Source organism: Limulus polyphemus, unplaced genomic scaffold (genome assembly GCF_000517525.1).
Source record: "Limulus polyphemus unplaced genomic scaffold, Limulus_polyphemus-2.1.2 Scaffold485, whole genome shotgun sequence".
In the NCBI taxonomy this organism is placed as follows: Eukaryota; Metazoa; Arthropoda; class Merostomata; order Xiphosura; family Limulidae; genus Limulus; species Limulus polyphemus.
In genome coordinates, this window is record NW_013666095.1 from 349,347 (window position 1) to 366,849 (window position 17,503).

Consider the following 17,503-nt stretch of genomic DNA (forward strand, 5'->3'; position numbering starts at 1 on the left):
CCCCCCACCCCCCCCCCACCCCCCCCCCCCCCCCCTGTAAAAGCAAAAATGAAAAAAAAAAGTCATTTCTTACTTTTTTTTAATCCTAAACTTTATACATAAAAATGTATCATACATGCAGTGTAATTGCACTGTTTAGCATCTGGAAACATTAAATGATTTATTCACTTATCAGTCACCTGTTACAAACAATACTGTATGTACATTTCTATACTTGTTATTTCAGACAACTCAGTATAATCTTACAAGTTTATAAGCACATTTACAACAATGTTGGGGCCTTAAGTATTGTATCTATAGCTTTGCAGTTACTCAAATGCTTTGTAGCTAACCAATGGAAATGAATAATCATATTTTATTTATTAGACAAACAAGTAGTTAACAAAAGTAAAAACCTAGTATTTAATTCTTCAAGTAGCTTAGATTTCATGTCAAACAACATAAAAATTATAATAACATCAATTTACTTTATGAAATAAAACTTTCAATAGTTATAATATTATCTTTCACAAGTTGAAACTATTAGGGAATGACTAAAAATTAAACTAGAAAGTCTATTCAGATAATATTATATTATTGTGCTAAAAATTAACAATAATATTTAACTTCTTCACACTAGTTGTAGTACTGTTCCATTTTTACAATGACGTTATATCACCAGTGAACTTTTTAAATGTTAACCGTGTAATAAATAACCAAATTTTAGACATTTTTTATACAAAAGAAGACTTCCACTATAATAATAATAAGGCATTTTGGATTAATCAATGTTGACCATATGGTTTTAAACTAACCTAAGTAAGTTAAAGTTAAAATAATGTACATTCTTCAAATGATTATCTCAATCAGGTTATTACAATAGAGCAATTTCAAAACTTGTATGTTTATTTCTAGTAATGTGACTGATATGAAAATAAAAACAGTTGGTAACAAAAAGTTCAAACTTTTAAATTAAAATTAAATAGGTATGGTTATTTATAATGATATTAATAAATGCATTGGTAAATGGGATGCTTGTTTTCAAAATATTTTTAAAAGTCGTTACAGTCATACCACTTGCAGTTTCACTTATTTTACACATCAACAATACAAAAAACATCTTTCTCATAAAAGTTCTAACTTCTAAACAAAGAAAAAGTGATTCTGTAACAAGTCTATGTTATAAGAGTTGCAGGTGTTCTACACAATAGTAACTTTGATGAAAAGAAATCTCTAAAATCAAGACACATTTTTAGTGTCTAGAAAATGCCAAGGCATGAAAATTTACCATGGCAACATTAAATTTTTTTCCATGTTATTGTATTAGCTTAGAAATAATCAGTTGGTGGCTGAGGCTTTTGCTAGATTGCTGCAGACTCCAACTGTGCTGATTTCAGAGAACATTCTCAAAACTTTTTTATGGTAACTAACAGCCCAATCAAATAAAAACATTGCCATGTAATGCTTCTTTTTGATATTATATGGTAATTTCAATTTATTAAAAAAGAAAAAGGTGGGTTGAATGCCCTCTAGACCTGCATCTACTTATACAACATTTAAATATAATTAACAATATTAATAAAAAAAAAGGGGGGGGGGTTGGCAACCTTAAATAATATATTCATTAATTCCTGAAAAATGGAAGGGTCCCTACCCCAAGACCTCCCCTAGATCCATACCTGCTTATACAACATTAAAGAATACAGTTATTAGTTTGTGGATAAAAAAATGGATTGGAGGTCCAGGTTCCCTGAAACCTTCCCCTAGATCTGCACCTTTTTTTATTGCCTAACAACAAACAAGCATAATGGCAGTATTTGTATTATTTGGATAGTTGGAATAATGGAAAACAGTATATAATCAAAAACCCTGATTTTGATTATTTGATTTTTTTGGGTGAATATCAACTTAATCATAATTTCAATTAATCTACTCTTGAAATAATCGAAAACAGTTTATTTCAATGAGTTGGTTATTTTTGTGACATTAATTGATTAATAAATTAGCTTATGAGACACTAATCAATTTAATCATTAATAAATTGTCTTGTTATATAAATGACTGACTGAAATTGAATTGCAAATTGATTGCTGTAAGTTTGATTTTTAAATTTTGAAAAAACTCAGGTTTTTTGTTCAAAAAAAGAAAGAGTTAGTATATGTGACAAAAGATTTCCATAGGGTTAATGAGGTTTTCAAGTTACAGCTATATTGGAAAGTTAAAAGTCCAGAGAGCCAAGAAAAATAACAAGTTGAACTCTGCATACTATCACACTGGTTTGCTAACACCACTTTAATGTATGAAGATATATTTTTCTATGGAATAGATGCTAAGGTATGGCTCTATTGAGGGAGAGTCCAAGTCAATACCAATTCCTCTGCAAAATATAAATATACTGGGAGTCCTCCTTATGTGCATGTTCAGCATACATGAATTTGCCCTTATGCGAGGATCCTATTTCTATCAAAAATTCATTATATGCTAGAATAATTCGGCTTTATGCAGTTGAACATGTTCTGAGTCAGTCACACTGTGCCTCTCTGCACCCCAGAATATCGGCTGCTGCCCACCACTGATGCGAGTGGTGCATTGTGGTTACACTTGGGTTCTCACCACCCAAAGTAACACATCCCTGCTGCCTCATTCTCACACTGTCCATTATTCTATACATATATGTGTTTTTTATGCACATTTTATGGACTGTGTATCATTTTACAGCTGTAGCTTCCAAACATCCTGCAAGTTCATCTCCTAGTCTTAGCTCTAATCCACCCATGTAGTGATGCTAGAATTGAAGTTAGAAATTGTAAAATGTGTGGAAGCTGGTGAAGGCCCCTCTGTGCTTGGTTGTCCCTACAACCTTGGCAAATTAACTTTATGCGCCATTAAGAAGAATGCTGATAAAATTAATAGTTCAGTGATACAGTCAATACCACCATCAGCAAAGATGATGACTAAAATACGAAATCCATTGTTGGTAAAGATGGAGATGCTGGGACTTTGGATTGAAGATCAAAACCAGAAGAAAATGAATCTTAGTTTCATCAGTATTAGAGGTAAAGCTTTGGAAATATATGAATGCTTGATCCAAGAAGATGGTGGAGCTGAACAGCCCTTTATGGCCAGTAAGGGCTGGTTTGCTAAATTTATTTACCATCAGAGCTTGCATAATCTGAAGGTGACAGGTGAATCTGCAAGTGCTGACCATACTGCTGCTGCCAGATATCCAGAAGAAATGAGAGAAATTATTGAAGCAGAGGGGTACAGCCCTAAGGAAGTTTCTAATGCTGATGAAACTAGGCTGTTTTGGAAGGAGGAGAAAGTAGCATCTGGCTTTAAGGCAGCAAAAGATAGGCTGATACTGCTACTATGTGGAAAAGCAGCAGGTGGCTTCAAGATGAAGTCACTACTTATATACCATTCCCTGAACCCTCATCCTTTCAAAGGCCTTAACAAGAAAATGTTGCCTGTGCACTGGACTGCCAACAAAAAGGTATGGGTTACTGGCTAAGTGTTTGAAGAATGGTCCACTAATTATTTTGTTGTGGTGAATGAACAATATTGTATGGAGGCTAACCTTGCATTCAAGGTGCTTCTTATCAGGAAAACCACAACATTTGGAAAACATCAATCCTAATGTCAGAATTTTGTCCTAATACTACCTCATTGCTCCAGCCTATTGATCAAGGAGTTATCTCAACATTGAAGGCCTACTACCTAAGGCAAACCATCAGCCAGCTTCTGAATGACACTGTTGGACCTTACAAACCAACAATTCATGATTTTTGGAAGACGTGGTATTGAAAACGTCAAAGCATCATGGGAGGAAATGAAATAATCTACCATGGACTGTGCATGGAAATTGTAATGGAAGGAATGCATTAATGACTTCCAAGGTTTTTCTAAATTTTCAACAACAGTGTGAAGGGTTGTTGAACTTGAACATAAGCTAGGTAGGAAAGACTTCCCAGAACTTGAGGAAGCTGACGTTATGGAACTCATAGATTCCCATGATGAGGAGCTGAATGTTTATGATGCCACTGTAATGTCTGCTGCTAATGAAAAAAACAAGGAAAAAGATGAAGTGGTCCTTGACATCAAGAACATGACAATGAAGAGTCTAGCTGGCTTTCTTTCACATGCTGAGACTCTTGCTCAGAAAGCACTTGACATGGACCCAAGCCTAGAATGGAGCCTGCAGTTTAAATGGAGTTTAAACACTGTCCTTGCTCCCTACAAGGAGATTTATGCACAAAGGCAATGGGCAGCAAAGCAGTTTATAATTCTGCAATTCCTAAAGCCTCGCTCAGTCACCCCCAGTCATGCTTCAGCTGCTTCTCCTGGCCCTTCAACCTCTACACCCAAACTAGCTGCCTCTCTCTTGCATCAGCCTCCAGCAACTCAAGCACGTCCTCTCCATTGATTCCATCTAGAAATGACATCCTCTTGTCCTACAAATAATGTGGAATCAGACTCTGATGACCATGCATCTTCTCCTCACAATATGTAGACTATCACTTCATGTACCTGAGCCTAAGAGTAATTTTTGTTTGTGAGCATTAAATATTTTATTTACTGTATCATAATTATACTGTTGTATTTTGTTTTATTATCTGAAGGTGCTTATTGTTTGTATGTCATGAAAAAGTGATATAACTAGGATTGGGGCAGTAGTGTAGAGGTTGTGAAATACATCCCTATTTTTTTATGTATGAATTGGTATTCCTATTATGTGATTTCTCATTATGCACAATTTTTTGGAATGCAAGCATCACATATAACAAAGACTCCCAGTATATGGAAAGTTAACATTTTTCTTACCTGAAAATGTATTTCTGATAGATAATCACCTCTATACCCAGAATCGCTTTTTTCCTCTTGAGAATGCACATTCTGCCAAGGAGATTTGCAAACCACCAGCCTTGGGAAAACTCCCACCTAATCTAACTTGAAATCACATGAATTTGTGACACTGCAAGATGACATCATCATGCAATAGAACCCTCCACTAATAGGAGTGTGACACACCATCATGTACATTGACTCCCTATACATTCTCATGGATCCTCATTCTTTGATAAGGTACTGAAGAAAAGTGCACTGGAAAAGAGGAGAGGATGGATGGGAATGTGTGAGTAGGTGAGTATCTATCAGAAATACAATTTCAGGTGAGGAGATGTTAACTTCTGAAACATATACTCATCTCTACACACAAAATAAATAGAATCCCATGATGAGATGGTGTAAAATTTACCTAGATAAGCACCCTTCAGAGAGCGTCCAAATGAAGCCCATGGGGTGTGATGAGGGAAGAGAATTAATGTAGGGGAGACCCAGAGAATGTGCTCAGATCACCATCTTTCAGTCCAAAATGTTTTTTACTGGAAACAGTGCAATAGGTGATTCAAAACCCTATTTTTAAAAGCACTAGCCAGAGAAGTGGGCAGAAAAACTACTCCAGTGCTGGCTCCTTCCTTGATATCCATGGAATGGGCATGGTCTGTGTTAGAAAAGAAAAGTAAAATATATACATAAATACTATGAGGAAACCTAACATGGTTTTATGGAATACCCCATGTTAGTGGGCACTAGTAGATCACGGCAGATAGTATGAGCACTTTCCATTATCCCAGCACGATGAAGAATTTAGGTAAGTGTACCCTGGGAGGCAACACCAGTGGCCTATTAGGATGCTATAATTGCAACAATAAAGTAATTCATCAATGAATTCTGTTAGCTTCAGTTCTAGTAACCCACCAAATGATGCCATGTAAACCTGGTGAAACATTGTGAATAAAATAAGCAGAAGTTTTAATATGTACAATTGATAAAAACCTGTTTGAATGGGAGGAGGTTGGGCACAGCTGAGGTGAGAGTTGAAGAGAAATCCCAGGTGGATGAAATACTGGGTCAGGGTGAGGAAGGACTTATAAATCTTTGAAGCGCCACCCCAAACGAGCAGCTTTATGAAGAAGAAGGGAAATTTTTTCAGAGAATTCTGCTCAGGAATGGGTGGGTAGAAGCCAGTAATCCATACAGAAATGTAATCGCAGACACAGATTGCGAAGATGCCAAGTGAATGCCCATATAATGTGATTGAAAACATAAGGGTCCAATGCTATACCAAACAAAAGAGCACAGAAATGGAAAATGGGATCCCCATGGACCAATTGGAGAAAATACCACAAGGACAGGGTGATTGGAATGTGGGGAAAAGCATCCATCACATCAACCTTGGTCATCCAAAAGCTGGGTTGTAAAGACCAATGGGGGACAACAAAGAGGTGGGAGTAAGAATGTGAAGAGAGCTTGTGAACCCTCTCCATGGGCCATTTCACCAACAAATTTGACACTGCTTCCTCCAGGTATTGAAATGTAAGCAGGACCAGATTTGGTGGTGGAAGCAACAGATTGGGATAGAAGAGAGGAAGAAAAGTGAAGAAAGAAACCACGAGAAAGAACTAGAAGAGCCCATATATTGGCAGAAAAATGTGCCCACAGGTTTGCAAACTAAGACAGATTGGCCTTCACAGGTTCTTAACCAACTAAATGGTTACCAGTGATTAAGATGGTGAGTGAGATGTTGGATGAAAGTGGGATGCAAAGAGGTGGAAGGTCTGGACACAGGAACAGAACGGGGATGGAAGAAGAAGGGCCAGGATAAGAGACAGAGATGGAAGGGTGAGGTTGAGACAAATAAGAAACTATGAAAATATGGGAAGATTGGTGGTGGGCAGCTTCAGCCTGTGATTCAAGGGAATCAGCAGTACCACCAAAAACCTTTGGCCAAAGAAAAGGGGCAAAACAATGGTCCCGTGGAAAGAAGGAAGGGGGACTTGAAAAAGTAGGGTATTCCTTCCCTAAATATCCAACTATAAAGAAACCAAGTAAAATGAGAAAGCAGAAGAGGTGGAACAGGCCATTGTAGAAAGAAAGAGGGATCTAGAGTCCCCTGAAAAGAACAGGGGAATGGTAAAGGGCTTCCATCATGAGGTGAAGCGAGGTACTGAAGAAGGGTAATGAAAAAGGCTTGAAGGTAAGAAAGCTGTGCACTAGATAGGAAAACAGCTGAGGATGAATCCATGCCCCAAACAGGCAAGAGTGACTTCAAAAACTGGGTCTCAAGGAATGGTAAGACTGAATGACCATATGCTAAAACATAAGAATCAGTCATACAAGGGGGACAAGGCATAAAGCTGTGGGAATAAAGTTGATCCAGAAAGGTATTGGCATGTACAGTTATAACTGGGGGTGGGGGAAATCAAAGAAATCACAAGGTATGGGTTTATGTAAAGGAGAATGGGAAAACTAAAAAAATTAAAATGAGAAAAAGAACTACAAATCTGAGAAATGAGGTTTTCAAAATCAGTAGGTAGAGTTTCCCAAAGCAAAAACTGTAGGGAGAAAAAGGCATTCAAATTCATTCTTCTTAACTTCAGGCTTGAAAGAAGAGGAGAGAAAGTGGGTAGAAGGAACAAAGCAGATGGTCCAGGCTACATAATGGATCCCACCACACAATGGCCATCATATTTTCCATAAATAAAGAACTTCCTGCCATACTGTTAGTACTTTGTCCAGTGTGAGTAAATTCACTCACATCAGCAGGAGTTCACATTAAATTGTGAATTCATTTTGAGAATAACTAAACTCAGTGTAGTAAAATAATGAAAAAGTTGCAAATCTCAGGAAAACGTCAGTGCACTACAACTCTTTGGCAGAACGTGCAATCTCAAGAGGAAAGAAGCTGTTCTGGGTTTGAAGGTATTTGTTTTAGAATTCATGTTATACTATTCACAGTCATTTCTCATGAACTTCTGCACCTTTGAGTTGCACAAACAGGTTCTCATATGTCATTGTCACAGCTTATGGACCTTGTAAAGCATGTAAGCAGGTGGGGGACAACACTGACCTCAGTATAGTGCACAAATGCTTCCTGTAGTGGAAATTGCATTGGGAGAACAACAATTTATAACCATTACTATTAAAAAGAGTACTGCAAATGGTAGAAAAAGCTGTAAGGCCTAGTCATTCATCCTTCTATCACTATCATAGATTGTGAACACATCTCTGTATATATATATCTTTCATCTTAAGAATGCTAAAATGTTATGGCAAATCAAAGCATTCTCAACTGTCTCTTCCTTCATGAATTTAAAACTTTCTCATATATTTTGGAATCCTTATAAACTGTTAGAAAGCTGCAGTCATGTGGTATCTCAAAAATTTTAACATCCCAACTGTTCATAAATTCATCTAGCATAGCCAAGCAAATGCTGTAGGAGCTTTAAACAGACCTTTTTTATATTTGAACTGCAGTATATTAGATGATGAGCAAAATAAGTGTAACAGATGCAACAAACTTATAGTGTGTGTATAATTACAAACATCTTATATACACTTTATTATACAACATATGGAATAGACAGAATATCTTGACTGTTTAATACAGATTACCAAGCACAAGTATGATTTTTGAATGCATGTTACAACAAGTGACAGACAAGCCAAAACTTAATATGTTTCATTTAGCATATGAAACATTAAATGCTTTATAATTTTTACTGAACAGCATCATCATCTACTTAAATCACCTGATCTCATGCCTTCATACACATCAATTGAAACATGTGGCTCAATAGCATATTGTAAATTAAGTCAAGATATTTTGTGTGAACTACAAAATGCTATCTAAGTATAAACATTTAAACATATATATGTATTTAAATGTTTATACAGGTTGTAACAGATATGTCATGTCTACTGCAAAAGAAAAAATTAAGTAAAAAACTTTTAGTTTTCATGTATACAAATAGATGTATTTTACCATAAATTTAGTAAAAATATTTATTTGCATGTGTATATTTCTAATTAACTTATTAAAGCATACAAATACGGTTCTCTCCACATACTTACTTCTGTAAGTCCTATAGAAACAAATGTTGTACAACATATTTTTTGGTTATATCCACCTCCTTAATTAGTACAACAAAGCTGAAAACACTAAAATTTAAATACATGCAATTCCTACTTTTTAATCCTAACACTATTTATATATACTTACATGTATACTTAGCATTCAAAATGGAAAATGATTGGTAATTAATTATCACTTTGTGCTGTATATGTACTTGACCTGTACTTTACATAAATGTGCAATCAAGAAACATTATGAAATCAAATTCAAATTACAGTGCTATTCTCTTGATGTGGATAGTAACAATCTTGAATGTTCCTTCCCTAAACATACATTGTTGGGATCTTGAACTGAAGGCTGGACTACCATGCGCAAATCTTCTTTCTCGTGGCTATCTTGATATATGTTGTTAAAGTATAGATGTCGATAAATAGGTCCCAAAAATGACTGCGATCCATTTGAAGATGTGCTTATTGGTGTGGTAACTATTCCAGATTGCAAAGATGTGCATGTACTGATTGTGCATTGGGAACTTTCAATCACTTCAGACTTGGCTATTTCTGGAATTTGATTATTATTTTTTAAAGTGTTTGTACAAGATGGTATTGAAGTGGATTCAGGTAATGATGATGATGATGAAGGAAATGCTGGCAAACTCAATATGCGATCAGTTCCAGTAGAAAGTGAGGAAGATGAAATTATGTTTTTTGATGGAGAGGAAGCAGCTTGCACAGAATTCACTATTTTTGTTTCACATCTTTCTTCCATTTTACAATAATGGAAAAAATGATCTGACTTAGCTAAAAAAGCCCGACCACAGTTAGTACAGGCAAAATTTGCTCGTGCAGTTTCATGTCGTTTCACATGCAGTTTCAGATTTCGCTGGTTTCCAAAAGGTTTATCACACATGGGACAAAAAAATGATTTACCTAGCTGATGAGTTGTCAGATGTTGGTGTAAGTTGCCCTTCAATGTAAATGTCTTGGAACAAATATGACATTCATAAGGTCTCACAGCACAATGTGTGCTAATATGATGAGATAACTCTGCTTTGTTAGAAAATCCTTTTTCACAATAATTACAATCCTGTGAATTGAATCCAGATGTCATTGACTGTTCATGTACCATTTGTACATGCTCATGCAGCTTAGCAACTGTGGAAAAGGTCTTGGAACATTCAGAGCAAAATGACAGCCCTCCTTGAGGTGATTCTGCTGGAGAATGTTGTGTTACATTTGAAGAAGCCTGGGCTTTGGAGGTTGATGGAGGTGTGGATAAGTTAACTGCCAGAGTGCCATTAAGACTATTTTCTGTTATAGACCTGGAAGAAGACTGTATACATATTTGTTTTGACTGCACTGTTGAACCTGACTGGGTTGAAATAGATGAAAATGCATCAGAATAATCTGTATGCTGTTGCATACCACCATAAGCAGCACCATAAACATTAGTTAAGCCCTGAAATGTCTGAAGAGATTCTACAACACCTATCTCTTTGTTTGTGATTCTTCCTGGAGGTTTTTCTCTGCTGTGTGTTCTTATGTGTTGAGTTAAATTACCCTTAAGGGCAAATTTTCTTCCACAAACTCTACATGAATGAGGTTTCAGCCCACTGTGAATTAAGATATGTCTGCTCAAGTCCCCTTTCAAGCTAAATCGCTTACCACAAGTTGTACACTCATAAGGCTTTTCCCCAAAATGTGCTCGAATGTGACGATAAAGGCTGTCTTTTTGTGCATAGTTTTTACGACAAATTGTGCAAGTGAACTGCTTTTCTGGTGTATGTGTTCGAAAATGTTGCATTAGGTTTCCTTTCAAGGTAAACCTCCGTCCACACACTTCACAGGCAAATGGTCTTTCACCATTATGAATTCTCAAATGACGCTTTAGGTCACCATTTAGCATAAAGGCCTTTGGACAATAGTTACAATGGTATGGACGAAAACCTCTATGTACAAGTAAATGTCGTTGCAGGCTACGACTATCTGAAAATGTTTTACAACATCTGTGGCAAGGAACACCTTGTGGTGTTATTCTTTTACTCTCTGCTTTCACACCACTCTGTACAAGCAGGTGTCGTTCTTCTGTATATAATTCTGGTTTAATTCCACTACGTGCCATAATTGTATTTGATTGAACTGGAGTTTTTGAAACAGATGAATTTCTAACTGATGAATCATTTGTAGTCAATGAAGACAGCGTACCAGTAGTTTGTTGTATACTTTTCAAATTTGATTCCTGGTTATTTGACATGTTTATTGCAAAAGGCACATTTTGTTTTATTGGTTCTGACTGACCATTAATTTCATCTTTAAGAGGTTCTTGTTCAACTTTTGATTCAGGTTTTTCAAGATCTTTGGTTTTTGTTTCAAGATTAATAGAAGGAAACTCTTGTTTGTTTTCATTATTATTCATTAAGCAAACCTCTGAAGCTGTTTTTTTTCCAGTGTATGATGTGCCTAAAAAATGTTTCCAGTAGACTGATGGGGCCAAATTTCTGCAGCTATCTATCACATTTTGCCCACTTCGAGAACTAGAGACACGTGTTATCTGCTCTACAACCTTGGCTGCCTGCCTCAAGAACTGATGGTGCATTTCATCATCCATATTTGGAGAAACATTCAATATCTCATGAAGGGATGGTAGTGGTTGAGGAGATCCTCTGTTGCTAAGTATATTTTGTGAAGGTATCCTGTCTGAGGTAACCCCAGAATGATGGGAGACTCTCTCTACTAACAAATTTTCTGTGTGTGAAGGAATGTGAGATGTTACTATAATTTCTTCATTCACAGGTTTTTCAGATAATGAAGGTGAAGGAAAACCTGGCTGAACAGCAAGAGCTTCTGGTCTAGATGCCATTCCATAATTCATAATGACATCACTGCAGTTAGAGGATGTGTCAATATTATTATGCATACTTACAGCATGACTACATGGAGAAGCATCTAAATTCAAAATTTCCTTTGGTGGTGAAACCTGAAGTTCAGCAGAATTGTGAGAAGTTCTACTAATAAAATGTGGATGGGAAAAAGCAGTATCACAAAAATTGCCTCCACTTTCTTTAACTTCAGTGTTGCACAAACTTGCTGTAGCCACTCTTTGATTTAATTCTTGACTTGTGAACAAAATGTTTTCATCACTATTTCCATTCATTCTTGAATATTAAAATATGAGATGTAAAGTGATGAATTTAGTTATATAATTTGAACTGCTATGGTTTTTCAACTTCATGAACAAACCATGCACTCACAAGAGACACTTCCATATCTGACAGTAACTACGAATTATTTCTGTTTCTTCTGACTCTTACTCATTAAGAATAACTGGTTTCTGTAAAAAGAAAAAAAAAAGGCAGATACACTTACTTAATTGCAAACTTCAGTATAACCTAAGACAAATTATTATTTGAACAATAAAAAATATATAAACATGATGGAGAAAAAAATTACAAACACCAATAAATTTAACTGAGTAGATGATGCTTAAGGAAGTTTATGTAAACATTAGAAGATATATGATACAGAGCCATAGTCAAATGGTTAGTTAAATTCTGTTAACATAGGCTAGCCTATTTCATATCTATGCATTATGTGCAAAAATTATAATTCATTATTAAAAAGCATGACTGTAAAAGTTCATAAAACTACGGCTTCTGTCATGAAACCAATGAAAATTAGTTGTGTACTGCTTGGTACAGTCTTGGATAAGATATCTACATATCAATTATCTGATAAGTCACAAACAGCAAAATGCAACAGTATGCAACCAACTTTTCTAACTAATAAAAACTGCCAATTGTTAATATGTTTAGTACAAAAGTTGCAAAAAACAGACATTAGCATTGCAGCAGAAATGAATGTTTTATTGGCAAAATCATTATCAAAGAAGACAGTAGGTTGAACAAATTAGATTTTCAAAGAAAGCTACAGCTTAAAGATCCCAAACAAACTTAAGGACTTAAAAACTAAAACTATTAATTTAAAAAAGTTAGGAAAAAATTATAAAACATTGTAGAATTCAATCAATGATCATACCTTTAAGCTAAATTATTATACAAAATCAGTCAATGTTACTGATGAAACCAAGTATTAGAAATTTGTTTTGTTCATTTGACATATACCTTCTGAAATTAAATTAATGTTAATTGGATAAATACTCCTTACTGCTTTTCTTATATTGATTGAACTCAAGTAATAAGGTAGCACAGCTTCAGAACTTTATGTGCTTTTACTTAAATATCAATGATATGTTAGAAGTTATGAATTTTCTACACTGAAATTGTATTTCTGATAAGCACTTACCTCCTCTCACATAAATAGCTATTCTCATTTAGTGCTGCCCTCTATATGTAAAAAGATCTCTTACTCATGCCATAAGCCTTTTATCTCCCCTCCATAGGAATTGACTGATTCCAATGTGTCTCTCATGCAAATCATCATACGTCAACCCTCCACCAATAAAAGTGCAACATACTCTCATGACACATGTGACTCCCTTTATTTAATTCTACCACAACTATCACTTCGAGTTTTAGTAGAAGATGGAAGCACTGGTTTTCAGTGGGTAGGAAGGGTGGGAAGTGTGAGTGGAAGTAAGTACCTATCAGAAATACATTGTCTGTGTAGGAAAATTATAACTTCTGATATGGTACATTACCTCCCCTCACATAAATAGCTGGAATCCTACACTGAATAGGTAGAGGGACTAGGTGCAAGAGAAAGAAAGAAGCATCCTTTGAAAGTGTCCTAATGACACTCCCTAAGATGAGACAATCAGATTCTAAGATCTCATGTGGGAAACTGCACCACTTCTGAATCAGGTAAACTCTTCGCCCATCGTAGAAAGATATGGGCAGAAAACAGAGGAGCACATCCAACTGGAAGAGAACTATGGCTGGAAAGTGATCCTAACCATGCAATATTTATGAAACTCAATCCCAGAAATTATAAAGTGGGTAAAATAAAAAGGATGTGCCCCTAGTTGTAGAGTGGCTAAAGTGCGACGGACTGTACATGGTAAGTCAACTACATCAAAAACCCATGCTGCTGGGAACCGACATCCACGTGGAGGTAAGATGAGGATCATACCATTAGTATATCAATTACAATCCAAAACCTGGCTTCCAAATACCGACATCAATGTGGGGGGTAGGAAAGAGGATCATACTTGTGGCAAGTCAACTACAATCCAAAACCCAGCCATACCTTCTTCATCTCAAGTTCATGAGACCGGAGGGATACATGAATATGATAAATTGATAGATAGATCTGGGAACTCGACATCTGGTATTGAAAAGATGTTTACATAATGTAAACCATCTCCTTCAAAAGTGAAATTAACTGGAATTACCCCAAATGCATTAACATCCTCAGAATAAGAAACATTGAGGGATAGCAGAAGGGAAAGAAATGTAACAATCTGCAATTACCTCTACCATGACCCACAACATTGATGGAGTATAAATGAGGGAGGAATATAGATATCTGTAATACATGTGCGAACATTTATGTCAATTGGTTCTACTCTAAATCCAAACCCAACCACTGGGAACCGACATCCATGTGGGGTAGGATGATAGATCCCAATCAAAGATGTGAACTGCAATTTTGATGTCTCACTCCCATTTGTTTTTATTTCATAGTGGAGGATATCACATCATCTACACCAGCAGAACACCATTGCCCTACTCTCAACTGAATGGTTTTACAATCATTTCTATATTTTTTTGTATTCCATTAATCTATTCATGAGGATGCCTCCATGGCCCATCACTCCAGTGGCTTAGAACTGGAAAGTGATAAGAACTCACAAACTCCATTAAAAGAAAAGGGAGATAAAATGAGGTGGAGAGTCTGGAGGAATGACAACAACTGAGACAGTGCAATGGATAACCATGAAATCCTATTTTTAAAAGCTGACCATAATGATATATTCAATACAAGGCATGTTAGGAATGGGCAGCTATCTTCTTCTGCTTTACTCATGTACTCCATGAGTGGGTATGGTCCAGGATGGGCAAACTTATGAAGCAATTCTATTGTGAGGATAAACCTACAAGCTATCTTGTGGAACACCCTATCTCTGCAGTGCACTTTGCATGGCCATGGAATTATAATATGCAAATCGACATGGCTTAACAGTGCAGATTTGAACAGTTAAAGAATACCTTGTCAGGCGCCACTCAACACAGAGCAAGATCCAAATAATGAGCATTAATAAAAGGAAAAAGGGCCCTGAAAAGGAAAAATAAGAAAAAAAAAACTTACCCAGTCAAAGTCTCACTGAATTCTGATATTCCCTAATGGCTACAGGCAGAAGAGGATAACCGGAAGAGTAAGAAAACCGTGATCCAATGCAAACAGTGAGAGATGAATGTATCATGGGTAGTCCACATGCCCGACTGAAAACGTACCTCCAGAGGACGACGAAGATGAAATGCTAATGAAAAGGTAAGGTGTTGAATTGGATGAGAAGACACTCGGAAGAAAGTATGGGAGGAAGACAATAAAGTGGAGGAAGCCAATCGAAGGATGAGTCAAACCCAATTGGCAAAGAAGGAAGGAGAAAGAACAAGACCAGAGGATAGTTGCCAATGAAGAAAGAGGCAGAAACAGACACCACACAAAGAAGCCATGCAGGCAATATAATAGAGAAGAGTATGTACAGGTCAGAGCAGTCTATTTGGATCAGGACAAGGATAAAGGTGTGAAATGGAATGAAGAGAAAGTGGATAAAAGGAGTTATCTTCATGAGCTGCTAAAGTGTAAGGGAGGAAAAAAATTGGAGAAAGGAGAAGATATGTAGAAGGATAAAGTGTACATGAAATGTTGATGACAAATAAACAGACCACTGATTTCCACAAGTGGATAGGAAAAGGAAGGTGAAACAAGAGTGGTTCAAACATAGGCAAAGTGAGGCAGTGTTGAGCCACATTAGTATCCCTATTCAGAAAGACAGCCTGCTATGGCAGATGACAAATCCAGAAGGAACACATCCAAGAGTGTAGGAGAGGCAAATACCTGCAGAACAAGGAATAATGAAAGGTGTGGGAGAGGACCACTCAAAAATCCGAGAACCTCGATCCAAAAGTCGAGAGAGAAAATCTGCATGAAGAAAAACAGTGGGTTGATCAGGGAGAACCCTATACCCAGAAATCAACAATGGAAGAATTCCATTTGTGTTGAGAAACTTCCATGTAGGAAGGGTGAATGAAACAAGTCAGAAAAGAGGCTAGTCATCGGAAGAAGCCGGATCATCCTCGCCAATGATCAGAGGAAAACCAGGCATGAAGATGGAGGATAAGAAGGTCTGTATGAAACACCATTGACAGTGGGTGGTAAAGAAGGGATGGAGACAGAGGAGGAAGTTGGAGCTGGAGAAGCCATGGAAACTACAGCTGAGATGGCCAGGAAAGAGCTATCAGAAGGACTGAACATGGCATGTATAGGATGAATGAAATCACCCAGAGAAGGAAAATAGGAGGATACACAAATGTGGAGGTCCAATCCTGGCTGAAAACACTGATAGCAGTACAAGAAGATGAAGAACTAGAGACCAAAATCAATTTGTGGTTAAGGGATGTAGCAAAAACCTCAATGTGAGGAGTACCCCACTGAAGTCTAAGCCACTAGTAAACAAAAGGATCGAGAGACCACTCCACCAAATAAATGTTGTCTGGACAGGAATCAGATACAGAACAAGAGCAAAATCACCCAGAACATGACATGCAATGATAGGAATATTGAGCGTGTGGGTGAAAAAAGATGATTGAATGTCTGAATACAGAGGGATGGAGAATGGGTGCTGTCAGGTGATTTAGATAAGCAATCACTGAAGAAAAGTTGGTATGGATGATTTCTGGCCAGATGGAGAAAATAAACCAAAATATAACATACAATGAGTAGCTTCAAGATGTTGATAAAATAAGACCTCTCAGCCACAGATAAAAAATTCTGAAAGCTCCAGTTAATCAACCCATGCCCCCTCCCCCTCCCCCCCCACATTCCCAAAGAGATACATCAATTAAATATGGATAAACAGATGAGGAGGAGGAAGCGAGACATCCACCAATGTGTGATTCATATCTAACCACCAACACCGATCGATGACAAGAGTAGGAGGAAGGGTAATAAGAGCCAACCAAAGATCCCTGCAAAATTGTATTGGTCATGAAAAGCCCACGAAAGAGCTCACATATAATATCCTAATCCTAACTAAATTCAATTCAGCTAGTGTAAAATACCTCTAAATCTAGATCTTAAGCTGATATCCACCTCCAATATTAAAAGTAAACAAAATGCTAGGATGAGGGCATGATATTTCAGGGATGATAAAGGAAGGCTTTTATCTGATGACTATGAGATGGCTGGGTTAATAAATGCTACTTTTTCTTCAGTTTTTACTAATGAAGGTTTAAGCAATATTCCTCATCCTGAACATTTTATAGATGGAAACAAGATCAAACAAGATGATCACATTAATTCTGAGCTTGTTAAGAAAAAATGTGGAAGTTTAAAGATAAAGTTACTCCAAGGGTTTTAAGGAGGTTAAGAATTGGGAGCCACTTGTTATTATTTTTTATAGGTACTTGAATAGTGGGCGGTGCTAAAG

General features: G+C 36.6%; 2 protein-coding genes across 2 annotated transcripts in view; one reads left to right on the forward strand and one right to left on the reverse strand.

The window, feature by feature from the left end:
• The first annotated feature begins 2,761 nt into the window (after positions 1 to 2,761).
• On the forward strand, positions 2,762 to 3,490 carry LOC106458558 (tigger transposable element-derived protein 1-like). Its single transcript, XM_013918076.1, has one exon. It carries the CDS (start codon positions 2,762 to 2,764, stop codon positions 3,488 to 3,490), a length of 729 nt encoding a protein of 242 aa, XP_013773530.1.
• A 5,418-nt stretch (positions 3,491 to 8,908) lies between these two features.
• LOC106458559 (zinc finger protein 184-like) overlaps positions 8,909 to 17,503 on the reverse strand; it is a 32,125-nt gene continuing 23,530 nt past the window's right edge. Inside the window, exon 3 of the mRNA XM_013918077.2 lies at positions 8,909 to 12,223. Coding sequence (XP_013773531.1) covers positions 9,173 to 12,046 — 2,874 coding nt within the window. The 5' untranslated portion in view covers positions 12,047 to 12,223 and the 3' untranslated portion in view covers positions 8,909 to 9,172. The remainder of the gene's footprint in view (positions 12,224 to 17,503) is intronic.